Source organism: Anolis carolinensis, chromosome X, assembly GCF_035594765.1.
Source record: "Anolis carolinensis isolate JA03-04 chromosome X, rAnoCar3.1.pri, whole genome shotgun sequence".
Classification (NCBI taxonomy): Eukaryota; Metazoa; Chordata; class Lepidosauria; order Squamata; family Dactyloidae; genus Anolis; species Anolis carolinensis.
Genome location: NC_085847.1, coordinates 3,245,104 through 3,271,098, shown reverse-complemented (window position 1 = coordinate 3,271,098; position 25,995 = coordinate 3,245,104). Strand labels below are relative to the sequence as shown.

The following is a 25,995-nucleotide window of genomic DNA, read 5'->3' as shown; positions in this document are numbered from 1 at the left end:
ACGAAATCCAGCATATCTATCTTGTTTGCTGTGTCATACAATATAATAATAATAATAATAATAATAATAATAATAATAATAATACAATGTCGTTGTGTCAATATAATAATAATAATGATAATGCTGATGCCATTTTATTTTTACCCCTCCCTTCTTCCCGAAGGGACTCATTGCGGCTCCCGAAAAAACACGAATAGCAAACATTCAACGCTATATACAATTCTAAACATAAAACATTTACACAAAACGGTTAAAACAAATTAAATGACTTTGGCAAGAAAGTACCCTCGTAATATTGAGCGTAGTCATTTTGGACCAATCGAACTATTCACCACACTTTCAAATTACTTGAAATGCTCCCGACAAAATAATTATTGGATATGATTAAATATTGAAATTATTTATTTATTTAATACATTTATATCCCGCCCTTCTCACCCCGAAGGGGACTCAGAGCAGCTTACAAATTAAATTTACATACAATATTATTAGCATAGCACAATACTGGCAATAAATGACCATATTGTACTATATCTATATATTGTAATATTATTAATAATATTACATGTAATATGTAATATATAATTAATATTATTATATTGTATTATTAGTATTATATTGCATTACAAAATAATATTAATATAATATGCATATACAATATATTATATATTACTGTCGATTATAATAATATTTTTGTTTAAAAAATATTAGGTGTAGCAGACAGAAGTGGGCCAACTTGGGCCCTCCCTCCAGGGGTTTTGGACTTCAATTCCCACCATTCCTAACAGCCTCAGGTCCCTTCCTTTTCTCCCTCAGCTGCTCAAGCTAGGAATTGTGGGAGTTGAAGTCCAAAACACCTGGACGGAAGTGCAGTATAGGATTCAGCTTTTTGAACTTCGCAAGGGAGCCGGAAGTCGAGCGAAGCGTTGAAACAAGAGCCCTTTACTTTGACAGCTCCTTTTGTAATTGCCGCGGGACCTGCCCACACCAGCTGTGTGTCAAGTGCGTTACACCTTTGAATGGCAGCTCGCTCGGCCAATTAGAGGCGGCGGAATGAGTGAGTGGGTGGGTGGTTAGCGAGTTTCCCTTTTCGAGTGGCGGCTCGCTCGACCAATTAGACGCAGCGGGGCGGGTTGTGAGCGAGTTTCCCTTTTGAAAGGCGGCTCGCTCGACCAATTAGAGGCAGCGGAGGTACCAGTATGGCTGACCAGGAGGCCTGGCGGGTGAGGCGGCTTTCAAACTCGGGGTGGCTTCTTTGTCTTTGTCTGTTTTTCATCACGAATAAACCCGAAAGTTTCTTTTGAGTGTAAGGAAGTGTCGAGCCGTCGACGGAGGCGACGCGTGGTTCCCTCAGAGGGTTTGGACTCTATCTCCCATAATGCTTAGCCGTAGCTCCGAGTGGCTAAGACTTCTGGGAGTTGAAGTTCCAACCCCCTAGAAACCCCGCCTTGGCAACAGTAGGCCTCAAGCAGAGCCTGGAAGGAAGCAAGGCCTTTATGCTCTCTCTATGTTAGTTCCAACCCTTCCAATTATTTTAATTTGGACAATGGAGGCTCTGCGTGCCAAGTTTGGTCCAGATCCATCAAGCCACACAGTGGTCCAATTTATTTATATTATTTATTTGTGATATTTTTATCCCGCCTTTCTCCACCCGAAGGGGACTCAAGGCGGCTTTACATATTGGTAACTATTTAATGTCTCAAAACAGATGTATAGATGTACACATATATAACTTGACTTTTATATAGGTTATTATTACAGTAGAGTCTCACTTATCCAGGCTAAACGGGCCGGCAGAACCTTGGAAAAGCAAATATCATGGATAATAAGGAGGAATTAAGCAAAAGCCTATTAAATATCAAATTAGGTTATGATTTTACAAATTAAGCACCAAAACATCGTGTTATACAACAAATTTGACAGAAAAAGTAGTTCAATATGCAGTAATGTTATGTTGTAATTGCTGTATTTACAAATTTAGCACTAAAATATCATGATATATTGAAAACATTGACTACAAAAATGCATTGGATAATCCAGAACCTTGGATAAGTGAGTTTTGGATAAATGAGACTCTACTGTATCATTATGTATTCACTTGCTCGGTATATGTTTATATATAATCTCCTTAAGAGTATTTATTTATTTACAGCATTTATAGTAGTCTTGGTTGAAATGTGCTGTTTCTTTTCTACCAGGAGATCCACATACTTCGCACATCGAGACGCGTCTCTATTTTATTTTGAAGATTCTATTGTGCATTCACCGTCTTTGCCTTCTTTAGTATGAATGCTAGAAAGATACCAGAAATGTTGTATGCTTTCTTATGGCACTGTTGAGAAATGATGGAGGCCCCAGTGGCGCAGCGGGTTAAACCGCTGAGCTATTGAACTTGCTGACCAAAAGGTTGGCAGTTCAAATCCAGGGAGCGGGGTGAGCTCCTGCTATTAGCCCCAGCTTCTGCCGACCTAGCAGTTTGCAAACATGCAAATGTGAGTAGATCAATAGGTACTGCTCCAGCAGGAAAGTAACAGCGCTCCATGCAGTCATGCTGGCCACATGACCTTGGAGGTGTCTACGGACAACGCCAGCTCTTTAGTAATTGAGATGAGCACCAAACCCCAGAGTCGGGCACGACTAGACTTAATGTCAGGAGAAAACCTTTACCTTACCTGAGAAATGTGAAGTCTACAGTCTTTTATGGACTTGTATCCAAGTCCCTTAAAACTAAGGAGAATTTCCTCTATAGCAGATGTTTTGGCCTTCAGCTACCAGCAATCCTAACTATTGGTAAACTGGCTGGGATTTCTGGGAGTTGTAGTCCAAAACACCTGGGGACCCACAGGTTGAGAACCACTGCTCTAGACTGTAAGTAAATACCAAAACATCATAAGCATGCAAGCTGACAGCACTTGTATTGTAAAATGTGTATTTGAATGTTTTTACTTCCAGTTTCCTCGGCATTTCCAGGAGACGTCTAGAGCTTCCTAGGCTTATAAGTGACTATACAGTGACTGCCAGAGGAAAAGTCTGGAAAGCGTGTGTGTGTGTGTGTGTGTGTAATATTCCAGAGCATAGGACATAGCAATATTTTGCTGCAGTTAACTAGAAGTGAGTTCTTGCTCTTTGTCTCTGGCAGCCCCCACGAGCCTGTGACGATTACTGGTCCGAATGGAAACAGTGCAAGAGCATTCTGAACCTTTTCCACCATTACTACACATACGGGGAGACACCTTCCTGTGCACAGTGGAAAAGAGACTACCAGAATTGCAGAGCGTGGGAGAAAACCAAAAGCACGGTGGCAAAGGTATGCTGTGCAGCAAGAGATTTGTACCAACTCCTTCCATAGTTTAGAGAAAATCCGTTTAGTGATGTTATTTCCAATTGTTTTTAACTCTACAGTGTCTTATTATCATTTTATATTTTCACATCTCAACTTACTGTTGTCTTCAATGCCATGAGCTGCCTTGAGTCTTGGGAAAAAATAGGATAAAATCACAGAAGTCCCACATTATCATGTGCTCAGGTGCCTTTTTATTGTACCCCACCCATGACTTTTCTGCTGTAAAGGGCATCTAAGTATTAATAGTTGAATTGATCTCTTCTAGGATGCCCTATGTAACAGCGAAAGGGAGCGGATTGCAGAGAAGCAGAAGCATGCTCCAGTGTGGACCCTGAGAAAAAGCCCTCCGGCGGATTGGTATTTGCCCCTTGATGAAGACAAGCCAAAGTGACAGAGCCCAGATTTGAGACGGATGTGATGTCTCTTCAAAGGTATCCCAAAACTGTACTGTACGGGACAATTCCTGGACATAAATCCATGCTCCTGTAAATCATATACCTCATTTTAGTTTGGGCCTGTACTTACAATAGACCTGTTCCTGATCTTTGTGTGTGGTGTTGTGTTAATATAGTTGGACGTGAGATTTGTCACAGCATTTTTATTGTTTACAAGGCTTTGCAGACAGTCTTAAACCCCACTTTGCCTTGTTTCCTTGGTCAGAAAATGGTTCTAAAAATCATTTTTATCCATAGTTGAGCCATAGCCAGATGAATATCTGAAAAGAGCTCAGAGGGTTTCTATAGATATTGCAATGTGCAGTTGTTTTGTGTGTTGAAATCGCACAGTTGTTCATTTGATTCTGGGTTGATGAAGTTGACACAGACAAATCAAAGTGTATCCTGAGGAAAATATGGGCACGGTATTGTGAACAAACACAGTACTCCTGAGAGATCTAACCCAGTGATTCCTAAACTTTGGTCCTTTCAGGGTTTTGGACCTCAGCTCCCAGAAGTCCTGACTGTTGGCTAAGGCAGTTAGAGCTTCTGGGAATTGAAGTCCATATCTGGAAGACTAAAGTTTGGGAACCACTGATCAAAGTTCTGCTTAAAGAAATGTCCACAGCAAAGTGATAAGAACATTTTTGAAGACTCTCTCTCTCTCTCTCTCTCCAAAAAGCAGGAAGAGCATAAAGCAACCCACCACTTCAAAATGAGCACTCACATTTCTAGAAAATACCATTTTCAAATTGTTTAGAAGGCTTCTCAGTCTGTAGGGGGGAAAATCTGTATTAGAGACAAGGTGGCAAACAAAGAATTGAATGTACTGTATTTGATCGAACGCATAACAAAACAAAAACAGTATGATTTTAACTCACTTCTGACAAATAAACATATGTATTTCTTCCCAAGGATTTTATTTTTTAAATGAGCATCCTGCTCAATAGCTCTCAGGATACCCCAAAGGAAATGACAAAACCCAAACATAATAGGATCCCACACTGACATCCATGAGCCAGAAAGGAAATTATGGAGGGTTGGGTCTTAAAAACATTTTAGCGCGCAGTTTGTCCAGGAAGAACTGGATTATCAGTGTCTAGAATATACTTCACTCTAAAAACGATACACATTCCCTTCAGTTTTGTTTGCTTCAGGCACGATTTGCCTTACTCAGAACCAGTGGGTGACCAGACTGCTTTCCAGTCTACTGTGATTGTATTTATTTATCGAATGAAGCGACTTCCAACAGTCCCTTCGCAACCTTTGGTGTCAATGGGTATAAACTTTAGTGATGTCATGGCACCTCCCTTCGGGAGCCTCATACTTTGACACCGGCGGTGTGTGGGTCGGCTCCTGCCTCTCAAAAGGAAACAGCCCTTCATCCTGCTGAATAGCTGCCTGATACAGCTCCTCCGATTCGAGGCGTAGTTCTTTTAAGGCCTCTTCTTGGGCCTCCATCAGGGCCTTGGCTGCCTTCATCTCTGCCTTGTTCTGTGCTTGCTTGTACACTGTCCACTTCTTCAAAAGCAGTGCTCGTCTTTCGCTTTCCTCAAAGGACAGGGGAGAGATGTCTCGCACCCTGACAGAGAAGAAAAACAGACAGAGTTGGCACCCTGTCCTTAGGGCCAATTGAATAGAAAAGGGTACAAACCCGGCTGCATTCCTGAGCTTCTCTCCTTGTTTCAGACCTGAGGTGGGGAACCTCCAGCCCTCCGGCTGTTGTTGGATTGAGAGCTGGACTCCAGCAGCAACAGGAGGGCCAAAGGTGCCCCCCTTCCGTTTTAGGAGATGCAATGACTTACTGAGCCAAAGTAACCTAGAAAGTCTTCTGAAAAGAGGAAGCATTAGATGCGAGTTACATTTTGACACATCACTGAAGATTCCTGGGATATAACATTCCCTGTACTGCATTATGTAACATCTGTTTCTGGAGCTAAGCGGTATAATCTAACCTATATTTAATACACTCTGGACATCTACCAAGAGCTGATATAAATCCAGACCTTATCACTAGAGGGCCAAATTCCTGAACTTTTTGTCACATGGGTGGCTCAGTTGGCAGAATGTGTGCTTTTCCTGTTAAAGCTCTAAATTCAATCCATGCCATTTCCAAGTACGGTTGAAAAGCGACTGAATGAAACCCCACAGAGACCCGGCCAGTGAGACAATATTTAGCCAAATGACACATTAAACTGAGAAAGACAACATTTTTAAAAAACGGGGTATAAATAAGCATCATAAACATGATGATAATAATGACTACTGGAATGGCCAGGATTATGATTGTGGACAGCATGATTTTTAACAGTGAATGTAATGTTTTAAAATATTTTAATATGCATTCATTTTAATTTCTAATTCAAATGTTTTTAACTGTATGTTGTTTTAAGGCATTGAATAGTTGCCTATATGTGAAGCCACCTTGAGTCCCCTTCGGGGCTGAGAAAGGTGGGGTATAAATAGAGTAAATTATTATTATTATTATTATTATTATTATTATTATTGACACAACAACATAGTATGACACAGCAAACAAGATAGATATGGTGGATTTCGTATCACAAAATCACAAGTCGAACACTTCCCAAGCATTTAGGACTGTGTGAAGTGTTCGACTTGTGATTTTGTGATACGAATATTATTATTATTATTATTATTATTAAATCCCTGCCATTTCCAAGTACGACTGAAAAGCGGCTGAAAAAAACCTCAGAGAGACCTGGCCAGTGAGACAATACAAGGTGTTTGAAAAAGAACTCCCTAGTTTTAATGTATTTATACTTAAAACTAGGGAGTTCTTTTTCAAACACCCTGTACTTAGCCAAATTACACATTAAATTGATAAACTCAAACATGATAGGATCCCACAACATTTTTAAAAAGCGGGGTATAAATAAGCATCATAAACATAATCAAAATCGTAACAAATGGACCCACACATTTGCTGAAACATTCATTCAGCCACACTCCCAGAAACCACAAACTAAAGGGCGATAACCCACGCAAAAAAAATGGCAAATCTGTTTTGCCTTTGCATGAAACAAATACTGGATCTACAAACTGAATGAATTTCTTGAAAACTAAACATTTTAGCTCCCTAGTTGCTAGGTATTCCCCATCATCACCTTGTTTCATCCATGAATCGGAACGGTGTTATAAAGTCTTCAATGGGAATCAATTCCTGGGGAGCCTTTTCCAATTTTTTAATCTTCTTCTTCATACGGTCCCGTATGGCAATTTCTCTCTTTGGATCCACCTTCTTTTTTTTCTTGGGTTCTGCTCTAATGAAGGGGGGAAAGGGGGCACACTTGTAGCAACTGCACACAAAAATATAACAACGGTCCACATTTCCAGACACCAGGAATCTGTAAATATTTATGCTTAATGTTTTCATGCAGGGAAAGTAAGGCTGAATAGTGTGTCAGTGCAGTTGAAAAGGAAAATTCTAAAGCTGGCCTAAAAATTGCAATTTAAATGACATTTTACCTCATGGGGAGAGCAGCCCTCAGTCCGAGAAGTGAAGACTGCCAGTGATTTGCTCGGTGCTGAATGTTCCAGATTAACTGAGAACTAAAGAATTAATACAAAAATATAAGAGGGGTTGAAACAGATTAAATAATGACCAAAGGTTTGCAAATTTTTGATACGCAGCAGAAGCAACTGGTACTTCTTGAAGGTGTTCTCTGGCATAGTAAACTTCCCCCAATACTCTCTGAGTCTTGGATATGTAATACTTGAACAAATTGTAGCCTTACTAATATTGGACTGCAATTTATTTAATTTAGACTAGGCTATGCGTAAGACTGCACTTTGTCCATCCCCATGCTGAAGGCAACTTAAAACAATCCCTTCTCTTACACAAGGACTGGAAGAAATACACACTGTAAGGCACAAATAATGTCATGGTGTATATTTCAGCCGGAGTCATGGACAGTAGCTAAGCTTTGGTCTTTGTAGTGAAGACAAAATACAGCTTTCCAGATGTGCTGATCATAATCCCAGTATCCCAGTTCAAAGCAGATATTGTGGGATTTTCTGCCTTGATATTCTGGGTTATATGGCTGTGTGGAAGCGCCCTGGGTATATGGCTGTGTGGAAGGGCCCTGAGTCCAAACTGCTATATAAACCAGATCAAAGCAGATATTGTGGGATTCTCTGCCTTGATATTCTGAGTTACAGTAGTCTCACTTATCCAACATAAACGGGCCGGCAGAACGTTGGATAAGTGAATATGTTGAATAGTAAGGAAGCATTAAGGAAAAGCCTATTAAACATAAAATTAGAATATGATTTTACGAATTACCAAAACATCATGTTATACAACAAATTTGACAGAAAAAGTAGTTCAATACGCAGTAATGCTACGTAGTAATTACTGTATTTACGAATGTAGTACCAAAACATCACAATGTATTGAAAACATTGACTACTAAAAGGCAGACTGAGTTGGATAATCCGGAAGTTGGATAAGCGAATGTTGGATAAGTGAGACTCTACTGTATATGGCTGTGTGGAAGGGCTCCGAATCCACACTGCTATATAAACCAGTTTTTTTTTCATGTCAGGAGCAACTTGAGTCGCTTCTGGAGTGAGAGAATTGACCGTCTGCAAGGACGTTGCCCAGGGGACGCCTGGATGTTTTTACCATCTGTGGGAGGCTTCTCTCATGTCCCCGCATGGAGCTGGAGCTGATAGAGGGAGCTCATCCGCACTCTCCCTGGGTGGGATTCGAACCTGTTAGCTTTCAGGTCAGCAACCCAACCTTCAAGTCATGAGGCTTTAGTCCACTACGCCATCGGGGGCTCCATATAAACCAGTTCAAAGCAGATATTGTGGGATTTTCTGTCTTGATATTCTGGAACATAGGGCTGTGTGGAAGTGCCCTGGGTTATATGGCTGTGTGGAAGGGCCCTGAGTCCACACTGCTATATAAACCAGTTCAAAGCAGATATTGTGGGATTTTCTGTCTTGATATTCTGGGTTATATGGCTGTGTGGAAGTGCCCTGGGTTATATGGGTGTGTGGAAGGGCCCTGAGTCCACACTGCTATATAAACCAGTTCAAAGCAAATATTGTGGGATTCTCTGTCTTGATATTCTGAGTTATATGGCTGTGTGGAAGGGCCCTGAGTCCACACTGCTATATAAACCAGTTCAAAGCAGATAACGGAGGATTTTATACAGCTCTGTGGAAGGGGCCTATGGCCCTTCCAGACAGGCCCTATATCCCAGGATCTGATCCCAGGTTTTTTGCTTTAAACTGGATTATATGAGTCCACACTGCCAGATAAACTGGGATCAGATCCTGGGATGGGCAGAAAATCCCACAAGATCTGCTTTGAACTGGGTTATGTGACTCCACACTGCCATATATTCCAGTTCAAAGCAGATCTTAAGCTGTGTGGAAGGGTGAATGAATGCAGCCTGACCTCACTTGAACTGCCCTGGCTCAATGTTATGAAATGGGAGCTGTCCTTTGATAAGGCCTTGAGCCACATGGAGAGGCGGGTAAGGAATACAATTATTATTATTATTATTATTATTATTATTATTATTATTCCTTGACAAACTCCAACTCCCAGCATTCCATAGCATGGAGCCATGACCTTTAAAGTGGGGTCAAACTGCACGATGAGGCCTGGCCTGTTCTTGCAGTCCTTGGAAGTGGGGAAAAATTTGTTTTCCCTTCCTGCTTGGAAAAAAGCTTTAGAGCAAGGCCGCTTCCCGGCACCGCCTGCCTACCTCAAGGAAGCGCTTCCCGCCCCGATCCGAGCGAAACACAAGGCCGACATCATCCCGCCGAAAATCTTCCAGCGCCTTTTTTAACCGTTTCAGTTCCGCGGAGGGGGAAGACTTCCGGCGGTGCACACGCGTCCCTAGCAATTAGTTCCCCTCCCCGCTCACGTGAGCCCTAAAAGTAACGTTCCGGATGCCGCGCTCTGTGATGGAATCCATACCGCGTGGCGAGGGAAATATACCTTGTTTTAGGATCCGCTTTGTTTTGTTTCCTCTCCTTGATACTGGGAATATTTTTACTCCAAAGGGCGTTCCCTGGGACTGACTTGAGTCCCAGTGTTTTGACTGGGAAACCATTCCCATTGGTTTTAAATCGGATTAAAGGCATTTTATAGCCCGGCCCATGTGCAGATTTATGGCGACCTTGTGAATGTCACAGGGTTTTCTTAAGCAAAGAGAGACTCAGACAACCCAGTTCAAAGCAGATCTTGTGGATTTTCTGCCTTGATATTCTGGGTGATATAGCTATCTGGAAAGGTCATATAATCCGCACTGCCATATAATCCAGTTCAATGTAGATTTTACATTGATTTTACATTCTACAGCTGTAGTTAATAACAATACCTTCGCCTGAAATATAGCAATTGATATCAGCAAACCCTTTGGAACTGATGCAGTACATGCAGTTTAATTTATTGATGTTAGGCTTTAATTTGATGTTAGGTTTTAATGTGATTTTTATATGCAGGGTTTCTCTGGGATTTTATGTCAGTATTGTTTGTTTACGGAGGCATTGAATGTTTGCCATTGTATGTTGGAATCTGCCCTGTCCCCTTGGGGAGATAGGGCGGAATACAAATAAAATTTTATTATTATTATAGTTTTATAACTGATCGCATTCCTTCCATATAACCCAGTTCAATGTAGATTTTACATTGATTTTACATAGATTTTTACATTCCACAGCTGTAGTTAATGACAATACCTTCCCCTGAAATATAGCCATTGATATCAGCAAACCCTTTGGAACTGATGCAGTACGTGCAGTTTAATTTATTGATGTTAGGTTTAATTCACTGATGTTAGGCTTTAATTTGATGTTAGGTTTTAACGTGATTTTTATATGCAGAGTTTCTCTGGGATTTTATGTCAGTATTGTTTGTTTACAGAGGCATTGAATGTTTGCCATTGTATGTTGGAATCTGCCCTGTCCCCTTGGGGAGATAGGGCAGAATAGAAATAAAGTTTTATTATTACAGTAAAGTCTCACTTATCCAACATAAACTGGCCAGCAGAAGCTTGGATAAGCAAGGCTTGGATAAGTGAGACTCTACTGTACATATACATACATACATACAAACATACATAGATTAAAATGCACATGTAGTTGTACATGCAAATACAGTAGTCTCTCACTTATCCAACACTTGCTTATCCAACATTCTGGATTATCCAATGCATTTTTGTAGTCAATGTTTTCAATACATCATGATATTTTGGTGGTAAATTTGCAAATACAGTAATTACAACATAACATTACTGCGTATTGAAGTACTTTTTCTGTCAAATTTGTTGTCTAACATGATGTTTTGGTGCTTAATTTGTAAAAAACATAACCTAATTTGATGTATTTAATAGGCTTTTCCTTAATCCCTCCTTATTATCCAAGATATTAGGAGCCCCTGGCGGCGTAGTGGGTGAAAGCCTCCTGACTTGAAGGTTGGGTTGCTGACCTGAAGGCTGCCAGGTTCGAATCCCACCTGGGGAGAGCGCGAATGAGCTCCCTCTGTCAGCTCCAGCTCCATGCCTCCCACAAGGATGGTAAAAACATCAACACATCCGGACAATGTCCTCTGGGCAACCTCCTTGCAGACGGCCAATTCTCTCACAGCAGAAGCAACTCAGGTTGCTCCTGACACGGAAAAAAAAGCAAAACCTCTACTAGGTCTTATTTTCTGGGGATGTCTTATTTTAGGGGAAACAGGGTATATCCCAGAATATCGCCTGGGCGGTGGCGCAGGCTGGAGAGCAAGCCAGGTGCAATGAATCACTCTGACCAGGAGGTCATAAGTTCGAGGCCCGCTCGGAGCTTATGTTTGTCTTGTCTTTGTTCTATGTTCAAAGGCATTGAATGTTTGCCTGATATGTGTAATGTAATCCGCCCTGAGTCCCCTTCGGGGTGAGAAGGGCGGAATATAAACGCTGTAAATAAATAAATAAATATCAAGGCAGAAAATCCCACATGATCTGAGTGTGGACTCAGATATCCCAGTTCAGAGTAGATCAGGGGTCCCCAAACTAAGGCCCGGGGGCCGGATGTGGCCCTCCAAGGTCATTTACCTGGCCCCCACCCTCAGTTTTATAATATAATATTTTTATTTCAGTTTTAATAATATAATAAATTGTAGATACATATAATATTGATAGTAATCTTATGTTATACAATATAATACTAATAGTAATACCATATAATAATATTAATTATATGTTATATATTACATATTATATAATAGTATAGTGGTATAGTTCAATATAGTAATATATAATGCTAATATTGTGTTATGCTAATAATATAATATATTGTATGTACATACAACTGCTCTGAGTCCCCTTCGGGGTGAGAAGGGTGGGATATAAATGTAGTAAATAAATGCAGTAAATAAATAATTAACTTTAGACTTAGGCTCGGCCAAAGTCTGACATGACTTGAAGGCACACAACAACAACATCAACAATCCTAATTAACTTGACTATCTCATTGGCCAGTAGCAGGCCCACACTTTCCATTGAAATCCTAATAGGTTTATGTTGGTTAAAATTGTTTTCATTTTTAAATATTGTATTCTTTCGTTGTTGTTGTTGTTGGACTACAAATAAGACATGTGCAGTATGCATAGGAATTTGTATTTTTTTTTTCAAATGATAATTCGGCCCCTCCAGAGTCTGAAGGATTGTGGACTGGCCCTCTGCATAAAAAGTTTGGGGACCCCTGGAGTAGATCTTGTGGGGTTTCCTGCCTTGATATCCTGGGTTATATATATGTCTGTGTGGAAGGATCCTCAGAGAGAGCTTTTTATCCTGGAGCTGTAACTATCCCGAGCTCCATGGTTTCCTATGGCTGTGGCAATAGCGGAAGGAAGGGAGTGTTGTTGTTTCTTTGGGGAGAAGCGTGGCATTCTCCAAAGTTCTTCTCTTCTACCCTGTTTCCCCTAAAATAAGACAGTGTCTTATATTAATTTTTGCTCCCAAAGATGTGCTAGGTCTTATTTTCAGGGGATGTCTTATTTTTCCATGAAGAAGAATTCACATTTATTGTTGAACAAAAAATGAACATTTATTATATACTGTACAGTAGTTGTCATCACAAACCAGCATAACCAGAAAAATTGTGAATCTTATCAAGAATTTCTTGTTACTACAGTAGAGTCTCACTTATCCAAGCCTCACTTATCCAAGCCTCTGGATTATCCAAGGCATTTTTGTAGTCAATGTTTTCAATACATCATGATAGTTTGGTGCTAAATTTGTAAATACAGTAATTACAACATAACATTACTGCGTATTGAATTACTTTTTCTGTCAAATTTGTTGTATAACATCATGTTTTCATAGAATCATAGAATCATAGAATAGTAGAGTTGGAAGAGACCTCATGGGCCATCCAGTCCAACCCCCTGCCAAGAAGCAAGAAATCACATTCAAAGCACCCCCGACAGATGGCCATCCTGCCTCTGCTTAAAAGCCTCCAAGGAAGGAGCCTCCACCACAGCCCAGGGGAGAGAGTTCCACTGTCGAACAGCCCTTCTCACAGTGAGGAAGTTCTTCCTGATGTTCAGGTGGAATCTCCTTCCTTTCCTGTAGTTTGAAGCCATTGTTCCGTGTCCTAGTCTGCAGGGCAGCAGAAAACAAGCTCCCTCCCTCCTCCCTATGACTTCCCTTCACGTATTTGTACATGGCTGTCATGTCTCCTCTCAGCCTTCTCTTCTGCAGGCTAAACATGCCAAGCTCTTTAAGCCGCTCCTCATAGAGCTTCATTTGTAAAATCATAACCTAAATTGATGTTTAATAGGCTTTCCCTTAATCCCTCCTTATTAGCCAAGATATTCGCTTATCCAAGCTTCTGCTGGCCCGTTTAGCTTGGATAAGTGAGACTCTACTGAACTAATATTTCCATGTACAACACTCTATGGTACGTACATTTACCGATCCTGCATGCTCTGTTGTTCTGTTTGGCGGGCATAATTCCAAACAAATCTTTGCTAGGTCTTACTTTCGGGGGAGGCCTTATATTTAGCAATTCAGCAAAACCTCTACTAGGTCTTATTTTCTGGGGATGTCTTATTTTCGGGGAAACAGGGTACCGTGTTTCCCCGAAAATAAGACAGTGTCTTATATTAATTTTTGCTCCCAAAGATGCTCTAGGTCTTATTTTCAGGGGATGTCTTATTTTTCCATGAAGAAGAATTCACATTTATTGTTGAACAAAAGAAATGAATGTTTATTATATACTGTACAGTAGTTGTCATCACAAACCAGCATAACCAGACAAACTGTGAATCCTATCAAGAATTTCTTGTTACTACCATTATTTCTATGGTACGTACATTTACCGTTCCTGCATGCTCTGGTCATAGAATCATAGAATAGTAGAGTTGGAAGAGACCACATGGGCCATCCAGTCCAACCCCCTGCTAAGAAGCAGGAAATCGCATTCAGAGCACCCCCGACAGATGGCCATCCAGCCTCTGCTTAAAAGCCTCCAAGGAAGGAGCCTCCACCACGGCCCCGGGGAGAGAGTTCCACTGTCGAACAGCCCTTCTCACAGTGAGGAAGTTCTTCCTGATGTTCAGGTGGAATCTCCTTTCCTGTAGTTTGAATCCATTGTTCTGCGTCCTAGTCTGCAGGGCAGCAGAAAACAAGCTTGCTCCCTCCTCCCTATGACTTCCCTTCACGTATTTGTACATGGCTATCATGTCTCCTCTCAGCCTTCTCTTCTGCAGACTAAACATGCCCAGCTCTTTAAGCCGCTCCTCATAGGGCTTGTTCTCCAGACCCTTGATCACTTTAGTCGCCCTCCTCTGGACGCTTTCCAGCTTGTCAACATCTCCCTTCAACTGTGGTGTTCTGCTTGGCGGGCATAATTCCAAACAAAAACTTTGCTAGGTCTTACTTTCGGGGGAGGCCTTACATTTAGCAATTCAGCAAAACCTCTACTAGGTCTTATTTTCTGGGGATGTCTTATTTTCGGGGAAACAGGGTAGTTGCCGGGAGGTGGAGAAGAGGAAGACTCTGGGTGTGCCTTTTTGGAGGCGGCCCTCCTTCTTGAGGCCGCTTGTTTCCCGCCGGGCGGGTGAGGCGAGGGGACCTGGGCGCCCCACTTCCGGCGTTGCCGGGGAGCCGCGGGGGATGCGGCCGGGAAGAGGCATCGTCGGAGGCGGGAGGCATGGCGCGGGCCTGAGGGGGCCGCGGAGGAGCCCCATCCCAGGGCTTGCCCGGCAGCAGCATTGAGGGCGGCGCCGTCGCCGTCTCCTGCCTAGCGGCGCCCGCCTTGCCCGGCTCGCCTTCCCCTCCTCCTCCTGCTGCTCCCTCCTCGCCGTTGTCCCCAAGACGGAGGAGGAAGGCGGAGGAGGAGGAGGAGGAGGAGGAGGGGGGGAAGGCGACGACGACGAGGGAGGCCAGGAGGAGGAGGAGGAGGAGGAAGAGGAGGCGGAGGAGGAGGAAGGCCAGGGGGAAGATGAAGCTCCTGAAGCCCGCCTGGGTCAACCACAACGGTGAGCGCCTCTGAGCATGGGCAGAGTGGCATTGGGGCGGCGGGAGGGAGGGAGGGAGGGAGGGGGCTGCTTTTGTGCCTTGGCTCCCGCTTGCAGGTGGCTCCAGCCAGAGCATGCCCATGCCCAGGATGGTCCTTTTCAGCCTCTCTCATCCTCATGATCCATGGTCTTTACCACCCGCCTCCAGGCAGGGCACGACCCAGTCACAAACAGAAAAGAGCATAGATTCAAAACACACACATACATACATGTCTACACACATATATACACATACACACATACAAATACACATAGATTAAAATGCATGTGTAGTTGGACGTGCAAGTACATATAGTTTAAAATACACACACATTTATACATACATACAAATACACATAGATTAAAATGCATGTGTAGTTGGACATGCAAATACATATAGATTAAAATATGCACACATTTATACACATACATACATACAAATACACATAGATTAAAATGCATGTGTAGTTGTACGTGCAAGTACATATAGTTTAAAATACACACACATATACACACATGTATACACACATATATGCAGATATATACATATACATAGATACAAATACACATAGATTAAAATGCATGTGTAGTTGGACATGCAAATACATATAGATTAAAATATGCACACATTTATACACATACATACATACAAATACACATAGATTAAAATGCATGTGTAGTTGTACGTGCAAGTACATATAGTTTAAAATACACACACATATACACACATGTATACACACATATATGCAGATATATACATATACATACATACAAATACACATAGATTAAAATGCATGTGTAGTTGGACATGCAAATACATATAGATTAAAATATGCACACATTTATACACATACATACATACAAATACACATAGATTAAAATGCATGTGTAGTTGTACGTGCAAGTACATATAGTTTAAAATACACACACATATACACACACGTATACACACATATATACAGATATATACATATACATACATACATACAAATACACATAGATTAAAATGCATGTGTAGTTGGACATGCAAATACATATAGATTAAAATATGCACACATTTATACACATACATACAAATACACATAGATTAAAATGCATGTGTAGTTGTACGTGCAAGTACATATAGTTTAAAATACAGACACATTTATACATACATACATATACATATGTATGTGTAGACACACATATATACAGATATATACATACATACATACAAATACACATAGATTAAAATGCATGTGTAGTTGTACGTGCAAGTACATATAGTTTAAAATACACACACATTTATACATACATACATATACATATGTATGTGTAGACACACATATATACAGATATATACATATACATACATACAAATACACATAGATTAAAATGCATGTGTAGTTGTACGTGCAAGTACATATAGTTTAAAATACACACACATTTATACATACATACATATACATATGTATGTGTATACACACATATATACAGATATATACATATACATACATACAAATACACATAGATTAAAATGCATGTGTAGTTGGACATGCAAATACATATAGATTAAAATATGCACACATTTATACACATACATACATACAAATACACATAGATTAAAATGCATGTGTAGTTGGACGTGCAAATGCATATAGATTAAAATATGCACACATTTATACATACATACATACATATACATATGTATGTGTAGACACACATATATACAGATATATACATATACATACATACAAATACACATAGATTAAAATGCATGTGTGGTTGGACGTGCAAGTACATATAGATTAAAATATGCACACATTTATACACATACATACATACAAATACACATAGATTAAAATGCATGTGTAGTTGGACGTGCAAATACATATAGATTAAAATATGCACACACTTATACATACATACATACATAGATTAAAATACCCACACATTTATACACATACATACGTACAAATACACATAGATTAAAATGCATGTGTAGTTGTACGTGCAAGTACATATAGATTAAAATACACACACATTTATACATATACACACATACAAATACACATAGATTAAAATGCATGTGTAGTTGTACGTGCAAGCACATATAGATTAAAATATGCACACATTTATACACATACATACATACAAATACACATAGATTAAAATGCGTGTGCAGTTGGACGTGCAAATACGTATAGATTAAAATATGCACACATTTATACACATACACACATACAAATACACATAGATTAAAAACACGCACACACACACACACATATATATATATACGCACATACATGTCTACACACATATATACACATACACACATACAAATACAGATAGATTCAAATCCACACACATTTGTACACATACATACGTACAAATACACATAGATTAAAATGCATGTGTAGTTGTATGTGCAAATACATATAGATTAAAATATGCACACATTTATACACATACATACGTACAAATACACACAGATTAAAATGCATGTGTAGTACGTACAAATACATATAGATTAAAATATGCACACATTTATAAACATACATACATAGATTAAAATACACACACATTTATACACATACATACATACAAATACACATAGATTAAAATACACACACATTTGTACACATACATACGTATACATACGTACAAATACACATAGATTAAAATGCATTATGTTTTAGTGCTTAATTTGTAAAATCATAACTTAATTTGATGTGTAATAGGCTTTTCCTTAATCCCTCCTTATTATTCAACATATTCGCTTATCCAACGTTCTGCTGGCCCGTTTATGTTGGATAAGTGAGACTCTACTGTATTTTAAGAAAACTAATAAAAAATTAAAAAAAACCAAATACACATAGATTCAAAATACACACACATACATACATACATATTTATAGATTAAAATACACATAGATTAAAAACACACACACGTTTATATATATATACACACATCCATACACATCGATTACATACGTACATATAGTTTAAAATATATGTGTTTGTGTAAACTTGCACAGATTTGATTGGTAGTTGCAGTCGGGTGGCTTTGCTCCTTTGTTAATCCGCCCCCCACTGAAAAGGATCAGAGGTGGGTCTGGAGCAAAGCAAAGCAGGTGCCTTCTCCTTCCGGAGGAATGGATGTTTTCTCCCTCTAAGCCACAGCTCTCCTTTTTTCCATTTGGATTCTCTTGGGTCCGGTCCGGCCTCTGCCGACTTCTAATCCTTTGCAGAGCATCCCTTCTCTCCATCAGGGTTGAAAGGAGGATTCCAAGGGATTGCGGGAAAGCGTTGAAGAACCCAGAGGTTTGAGACTCCTTGTGCTTTGACCTTGGGCGAGTCGTACTCTCTCGGCCTCCAAGACAGAGAGGCGACGACCATCCCAAGGAACTAAGCTTGTCCAGTATAACTTGGAAAGGACTTGAAGGCATCCAGCCGCAGCCGCCGTCCCTTATAGGATCGGCCTTGTTACGTGTTTTCCACTGCTTTCCGCCTTTGAGATACCTTTAATATCTTTGAGGCCTTTTTATTTGGCAGCAACTTTCAGGTTTCAGACTTAAAAGGCCAAAGGCTGCTGTACACTCGCCTTTGGTGTTCGGTTTGTTACTGAAGAGCAATGGCATAAATCCAGATATTGTTGGCAGAAATAAATGAGCTGAATTCGGAAGGGGACACTGTGCATAATGTCTCAAATGCGAGGAGAGATTTCTAGAACATTGACTGAGATCTATCTGGTTGGTTCCAACGCGTAGCATCTCTCCCATTTTTCCATGTTTTAGAATCTTAAGGATGTAAAATCAAAGCATCTGAGCACAATCGGAGCGCTCTGTTACTGTTAACAACACAATATATCAGCTATTTCATTCTAAACAAAATATTATTACACAAAAGGTGGGCAGAACAGCGCATTTTAAAGTCGCACTAAATTTCAGGGCAGCATTGGATTACTGTATATACTCGAGTATATGCCTAGTTTTTCAGCCCTTTTTTTAAGACTGAAAAAGCCCCCCTCGGCTTATACTCGGGTGAGGGTCCTGGTTGGCTTATATTTGGGTCAGCTTATACTCGAGAATATATGGTACATTTATTATTTTTCTCTATTATTATTGGTATTATTACATTTATTATTTTTCTCTATTATTATTGCTACTATTACATTTATTTTACTCTATTCTTATTATTATTAATGCATTATTTATTTCACTCTGATATTATTATTATTATTACATGTATTAATTTACTCTATTATTATTATTAATGCATTTATTATTTCACTCTGATCTTATTATTATTATTACATGTATTATTTTACTCTATTTATTATTACAGTAGAGTCACTTATCCAACGTAAACGGGCCAGCAAAATGTTGGATAAGCGAATATGTTGGATAATAAGGAGAGATTAAGGAAAAGCCTATTAAATATCAAATTAGGTTATGATTTTACAAATTAAGCACCAAAACATCATGTTAGACAACAAATTTGACAGAAGAAGTAGTTCAATACGCAATAATGCTATGTAGTAATTACTGTATTTACAAATTTAGCACCAAAATATCACGATGTATTGAAACCATTGACTACAAAAATGCATTGGATAATCCAAAACGTTGGATAAGTGAGAGTCTACTGTACATGTATTATTTTCCTGTATTCATTATTATTATATGCATTATTTTACTCTATTATTATTAAAAGGATACATAAGCACATTTACATTGAAGAAGATGAGAATAATGATTTGATCAGAGTTGGACAGTCTTATCTTAAATTTGAGCTTGATGTAAATATTCATAAACATTTAACCTACTGATGCCTCAATTAATGTCATTTTATTGGTATCTGTTTTTATTTCTGAAATTTCCCACCCTCGGCTTATACTGGAGTCAATGTTTTCCCAGGTTTTTTGTGAGGAACTTTGGCTCAGTACTAAGAGGACCGTATGATGTGAATCTAATGCACACCTTATTTTTGGCAAGGTCATTTAGCCCCAAAAGGTGAGCATTAAAGATGGCAGCAGGTTCGTGCTTGAGATGGGACCTTTCTAGATGTGGTCCTCAAGATTGGGGAAGGTCTATGGGATGACTCCATCCCGGCTACATTTTAGACAATTGATTCTAAATCCTCAATTTGTAATATTTCCACTCGCCGTGAAACAGATGGTAGGTTGGATCACACAAGAATGGCTTGCCAATATAGGTAAACAAACCCTATCAACGCAACCAGGGTTGGGATAAGTCAGACCTTTATCAGTTGCCAGCTTTCAATTGTTTTACGCCATGGCCACCTTTTCCAATATCAGCCTTTTTCAAGGATACTGTTGGCCTTGCTGATATTTGCTCTTTGGGTGTCCTTGCTTATTTTGCTTCTGAAAATCAAGACAAGCCAACGGAAGTAATACTGTTGCACTGACTTGTTGAATGGGAAGAAAAGGAAACACAGCACCACCCTTCACCCCCACTCCCAAGTTCACGAGGATCAGTTTCATTTGAACTGTTCTCCTTTTGATTTCAGGATCTGGGTCATATCAGAGAAGGTGAATCATCGGGAAATCTTATCTGCAGCCATAGATCAGGGAAGGCGGGGAGTGGTGCACCAAAGCTGATGCTTCCTGTGTTCCTCACATAGAGTCGGATTAGGTGCAGCAATAATAATAATAATAATAATAATAATAATAATAATAATAATAATAATAATCCCGCGATCGGATGCCGCCTTGTCGTTGGCGGAGTCTTAACATGATATGAGGCCTGAGGCCTAACTGTGCCTGTCCCCTGGGCTGTGTAGGTTGCTAGGAGACCAAGTGGGCGGAGCTTAGCCCTCTAACTGGCAGCAATTGGATAAAACCAATTATTCCTTTCCCTCTAATTAGGACTTTATTTTTCTTTTCTTTTTGTTGTATCAACCTAGAGCTGTGGATGATGGGTTGTGTTGTCAAATTTTGAGGTTGGGTGGCCTGTCGTTTTGTTGTTTTGTCTGCTGCCCTGATGCCATCACTCTTTTATATATATACACTAGCTGTGCCCGGCCACGCGTTGCTGTGGCGTTGTCTGGTGGTGTTGGTGAGAAATTGTTGAGGTAGTGGTGGTATTGAATGTCTGTTGTATGGTTGTCTTTATGTTTAGTATGCACACCGAAGTGGATTATACGGCAGTGTGGAGTCAAGATAATCCAGTTCAAAGCAGATAATATAAGATTATAAATGGGTTATATAGCTGTGTGGAAGGGCCTTGAGTCTACACTGCCATATAATCCAGTTAAAATCTGATAATCTGTGGAAGAGGCCTAAGTGAGGCCTAACTGTGCCTGTCCCCTGGCCTGAGTAGGTTGCTAGGAGACCAAGTAGGCGGAGCTTAGCCCTCTAACTGGCAGCAATTGGATAAAAGCAATTATTCCTTTCCCTCTAATTAGGAGTTTATTTTTCTTTTCTTTTTGTTGTATCAACCTAGAGCCATGGATGATGGGTTGTGTTGTCAAATTTAGAGGTTGGGGGGGCCTGTAGTTTTGTTGTTTTGTCCATTGCCCTGATGCCATCACTCTTTTATATATATAGATAGTTGACAGCGAGTAAAATTCTGCAAATACTTCCGCTACATGCCGACAGGTAGATAGATGAATGCAAACACTGAGACTGGCATTCTGGCCGTATCCTGTTTCATGGAGAACGAAAGTGTCTGCGGTCTGGTTGCCGTAATCTCTAATTATAGACAAGTGGCTGTCAGGGTGTATGACATAGATAATACGCTCTATGCGTTTGGTGATTTGAGCCCCATCCAAGACGACGGAGGGGGAAACAAATGTCTCAAGTGACTTCTGGAGTATTTGCTGCCGCCGTGGCGAAAACTCTCAGTGTCTTTTCAGTGTCCGTGGAAGTGTTTCTCCTGGGCAAGAATTGAGATCATTTCACACAAGGCAAACACTCGGAGGCGCGAAAGGCATGTTCCCAGGAGGCAGAGCATTCAGTCTCAGTAGCAAACAAGCCTCCTTTTTCCTTGCAGAATATATATATATATATATATCTGGTGTGATTATATATAACTGGTGTGTCCTAAAATACTACTATGGCTGGAAAAAAGAACCCACCTTGTTTTCAATCTAAAAACAAATCAGAAGAATCTACCTGTTGGAAATGTAAAAACCATATTGGATCGTATTATCATGTATGGTGGACATGTACTGAAACAAACAAATACAGTAGAGTCTCACTTATCCAACATAAACGGGCCGGCAGAATGTTGGATAAGCGAATATGTTGGATAATAAGGAGGGATTAAAGAAAAGCCTATTAAACATCAAATTAGGTTATGATTTTACAAATTAAGCACCAAAACATCATGTTATACAACAAATTTGACAGAAAAAGTAGTTCAATACGCAGTAATGTTACGTTGTAATTACTGTATTTACGAATTTAGCACCAAAATATCACAATGTATTGAAAACATTGACTACAGAAATGCGTTGGATAATCCAGAGGCTTGAATAAGCGAGGCTTGGATAAGTGAGACTCTACTGTATTATTATTAATAATATTAATATCATTAATTATTAATATTAATTATTACTATTAATATTATTCAACTATTACGTATTATGAATAAGTTTAGTTGGCTTTGACTCGGTCTGGGTTAAGGTTTATGTACAAGGTTTTGTGGATGAATGGCTCAAGTATTTTGTATTATTTTAAATCTCTATTTAATTGCTTATGTTTTATTCTTTTGTATTGTCATGCATTGGCATTGAATTCTGCCAGTTTTATAAGCCGCCCTGCGTCCCTTCGGGTGAGAAGGGCGGGATAGAAATGATGGAAATAAATAATAATAAATAAATATTATACACATCATCTAAAATTTTAAAAGTTCTAAATGACCTCTGTAGCAAAGCAGACACATTCTCTCATCATCCGATGTCAAGACTTGTTGTCATATGTTCTTATATCCGGTACCATGCTATGTTCCAGAAGCATTCTCTCATGACGTTTCACCCACATCTATGGCAGGCATTGTGAGGACCTCACAACAACCCAACAATGCTTTACAATTGTGGCTATTTCCAGGAAAAATGAAACCGTCCTTCTTCCGCCATGCCGTGCCAACTTGCTGTTATTTTGGATTGGGTTGGCAAAGCAATAGCTGGATTATTAGTTTATTTACCTGTAACTTGATGTGTTTTTTGATTCATTGTATTTCAGGCTCACAATATTCTTTTCCTCTTCCTGTTTTTGTTCAGGCAAGCCAATATTCTCAGTTGACATTCATCCAGATGGGACCAAGTTTGCAACGGGAGGGCAAGGTACGTTTGTCGGTATCTCTCTTTGGAACGCTCTAAAGATGGATCTACACTGGCATATCATCCAGTTTCTGAAAGCAGATAACCTGGATTCAGAAACTGGATTACACTGTTTAATAAACTTTTTTGATGTTTTTATGATAGAACCAATTAGGAAATGACATTTATAACCCAGGAACAAATATTGTGTTACATAGTATGATATGGTCGTGTAAATGGGGCCCAATGAAACATCAGAGCATACTGTAGATACTCAAGTATAAGCCTAGTTTTTCAACCCTTTTTTTAAGACTGAAAAAACCCCCCTCGGCTTATACTTGGGTAAGGGTCCTGGTTGGCTTATATTTGGGTCAGCTTGTACTGGAGAATATATGGCACATTTATTATTTTTCTCTATTATTATTGGTATTATTACATTTATTATTTTCTTTTATTATTTTTGCTACTATTACATTTATTTTACTCTATTCTTATTATTAATAATAATAAATTTATTATTTCACTCTGCTCTTATTATTATTATTATTGCATTTATTATTTTACTCTATTTATTATTACACTAGCTTTGCCCGGCCACGCGTTGCTGTGGCTTATGCTTTCAGAGTGTTGCTCTTTATTTACTGCCCTGATTTTAGAGATTATATTGCTCTGTATTATTATATCACAGTAATTATTACATATTATATTTATAATCTTATATTATCTGCTTAGAACTGGATTATATGAGGCCCCTTCTACACAGCTGTATAAAATGCACACTGAAGTGGATTATATGGCAGTGTGGAGTCAAGATAATGCAGTGCCAAGCAGATAATATAAATTATAAATGGGTAATATAGCTGTGTGGAAGGGCCTTGAGTCTACACTGTCATATACTGTAATCCAGTTAAAATCTGATAATCTGTATTTTATAGGCAGTGTGGAAGAGGCCTAAGTGAGGCCTAACTCTGCCTGTCCCCTGGACTGAGTGGGTTGCTAGGAGACCAAGTGGGCAGATCTTAGCCTTCTAACTGGCAGCAATTGGATAAAAACAATTATTCCTCTCCCTCTAATTAGGACTTTATTTTTCTTTTCTTTTTGTTGTATGAACGTAGAGGCATGGATGAGGGGTTGTGCTGCCAAGTTTAGTGTTTCTGCAGAACTATTGCACCCCAGGCCTGGAAATCCCTAGGATCACAGCACCATGCAAGAGTCGAGAATATAAGATGTAGCATTCTCTGAGGACGTGCTTTTGTCAACTTCTTGATTTCCCTGTGTTTTTAGGAGAGGATTCTGGAAAAGTTGTGATATGGAACATGGCTCCTGTCGTCCGAGAGGAAGACGAAAAGAATGAGAATGTGCCCAAGATGCTTTGTCAGATGGACAATCATTTAGGTATGGTGATGTGGGTCTTTCACCAATCCTTTTCGGATGTACAGTGTTCCCTCACTTATTGCGGGGGTTACGTTCCAGGACCACCCGCAAAAAGTGAAAATCCGCAAAGTAGGGACGCTATATTTGTGTTGTTTACAATCTCACTAGCAAGTCTCTGTCTGCCGCTGCCTTGTGAGGCGAAAACAAAGCTGCTTCAGCCTCCTTTTCTCTCCCTTCAGCTTCTCCTTCCTTCCTTCCTTAGGCTTCTCCTTAGGAAGGAAGTAGAAAGAGGGATTTATAATATTCTTTTTTGATTTATACTATTATTTTAGTGTTCATTTAAAAACGAGTGTGCAAAAAGCAAACTGCAAAGTACCCTGTTTCCCTGAAAATAAGACATCCCCGAAAAATAAGACCTAGTAGAAGTTTTGCTGAATTGCTAAATATAAGGCCTCCCCCGAAAGTAAGACCTAGCAAAGTTTTTATTTGGAAGCATGCCCAGCGCCTGCCAAACAGAACACCAGAGTACGCAGGATCAGTAAATGTACATACCGGTTGTACATGGAAATAATGGTAGTAACAAGAAATTTTTGATAGGATTCACAGCTTGTCTGGTTTGTGATGACAACTACTGAAGAATAGAGAATAATAGAGAGAGAAAATAAATGTAATAATACCAATACGAATAGAGAAAAATAATAAATGTACCATATATTCTCGAGTATAAGCTGACCCAAATATAAGCCAACCAGAACCCTCACAGTATAGAATAAATGTTCATTTTTTTGTTCAACAATAAATGTGAATTCTTCTTCATGGAAAAACAAGACATCCCCTGAAAATAAGACCTAGAGCATCTTTGGGAGCAAAAATTAATATAAGACACTGTCTTATTTTTGGGGAAACACGGTAGTGAGGGAACACTGTAATATATTCTGATGCCAGAGAGCTGTTTTGATTGTTACTGATTGAAATAAGTATATTATTTCATATTTACATACTTGTGTCACTGCTGTAGAGTATCGCTAAAGATGTGCATTGTCTTAATAGAT

At 39.5% G+C, this 25,995-nt stretch overlaps 3 protein-coding genes and 2 non-coding genes across 7 annotated transcripts in view; 3 read left to right on the top strand and 2 right to left on the bottom strand.

The window, feature by feature from the left end:
* Nucleotides 1-911: 911 nt before the first annotated feature.
* Nucleotides 912-24,929, top strand: cxh22orf39 (chromosome X C22orf39 homolog). 3 transcript variants are annotated; one of them, XR_009999985.1, is made up of 5 exons: nt 915-1,223; nt 3,140-3,307; nt 3,609-3,774; nt 23,531-23,593; nt 24,854-24,929. XR_009999985.1 is itself a non-coding variant. In XM_062958346.1 (4 exons), the coding sequence occupies exons 1-3, from the start codon at nt 1,200-1,202 to the stop codon at nt 3,732-3,734; spliced, it is 318 nt and encodes a 105-aa protein (XP_062814416.1). In that variant the 5' UTR covers nt 912-1,199; the 3' UTR covers nt 3,735-3,774; nt 8,346-8,497. The 3 variants fall into 3 exon arrangements, 2 of the variants coding, with proteins under 2 accessions (XP_062814416.1, XP_003225168.1); XM_062958346.1 differs by lacking the exons at nt 23,531-23,593; nt 24,854-24,929 and adding an exon at nt 8,346-8,497 and having other exon boundaries at nt 912-1,223; XM_003225120.4 differs by lacking the exons at nt 23,531-23,593; nt 24,854-24,929 and having other exon boundaries at nt 925-1,223; nt 3,609-4,691.
* Nucleotides 1,353-1,436, top strand: mir5408a (microRNA mir-5408a). The gene has a single exon (NR_130009.1). It is a non-coding gene; the product is annotated as a microRNA mir-5408a (primary transcript).
* On the bottom strand, nt 4,677-9,679 carry mrpl40 (mitochondrial ribosomal protein L40). Its single transcript, XM_003225119.4, has 4 exons — nt 9,522-9,679; nt 7,267-7,350; nt 6,906-7,061; nt 4,677-5,359 (listed from the first exon to the last, which is right to left on the bottom strand). The coding sequence occupies exons 1-4, from the start codon at nt 9,572-9,574 to the stop codon at nt 5,050-5,052; spliced, it is 603 nt and encodes a 200-aa protein (XP_003225167.2). The 5' UTR covers nt 9,575-9,679; the 3' UTR covers nt 4,677-5,049.
* Nucleotides 5,470-5,557, bottom strand: mir5452 (microRNA mir-5452). Its single transcript, NR_130052.1, has one exon. It is a non-coding gene; the product is annotated as a microRNA mir-5452 (primary transcript).
* LOC100556463 (protein HIRA) overlaps nt 14,879-25,995 on the top strand; it is a 45,517-nt gene continuing 34,400 nt past the window's right edge. The window contains exons 1-3 of the mRNA XM_003225118.4: nt 14,879-15,286; nt 23,531-23,593; nt 24,854-24,964. Of these exons, the coding sequence (XP_003225166.1) occupies nt 15,250-15,286; nt 23,531-23,593; nt 24,854-24,964 (211 nt within the window). The 5' untranslated portion in view covers nt 14,879-15,249. The remainder of the gene's footprint in view (nt 15,287-23,530; nt 23,594-24,853; nt 24,965-25,995) is intronic.

Bases quoted from the DNA above. Each gene is read 5' to 3' on its own strand.
- mrpl40 (XM_003225119.4), bottom strand. From the start codon at position 9,574: ATGATGTCGGCCTTGTGTTTCGCTCGGATCGGGGCGGGAAGCGCTTCC. The intron at 7,062-7,266 runs GTAAAATGTCAT...CCCCTTCATTAG, and splicing joins AGGGCTGCTCTCCCCATGAG to AGCAGAACCCAAGAAAAAAA. The intron at 5,360-6,905 runs GTGATGATGGGG...CTTCTCTGTCAG, and splicing joins CGATTCATGGATGAAACAAG to GGTGCGAGACATCTCTCCCC.
- cxh22orf39 (XM_062958346.1), top strand. From the start codon at position 1,200: ATGGCTGACCAGGAGGCCTGGCGG. The intron at 1,224-3,139 runs GTGAGGCGGCTT...TGTCTCTGGCAG, and splicing joins CTGACCAGGAGGCCTGGCGG to CCCCCACGAGCCTGTGACGA. The intron at 3,308-3,608 runs GTATGCTGTGCA...GATCTCTTCTAG, and splicing joins CCAAAAGCACGGTGGCAAAG to GATGCCCTATGTAACAGCGA.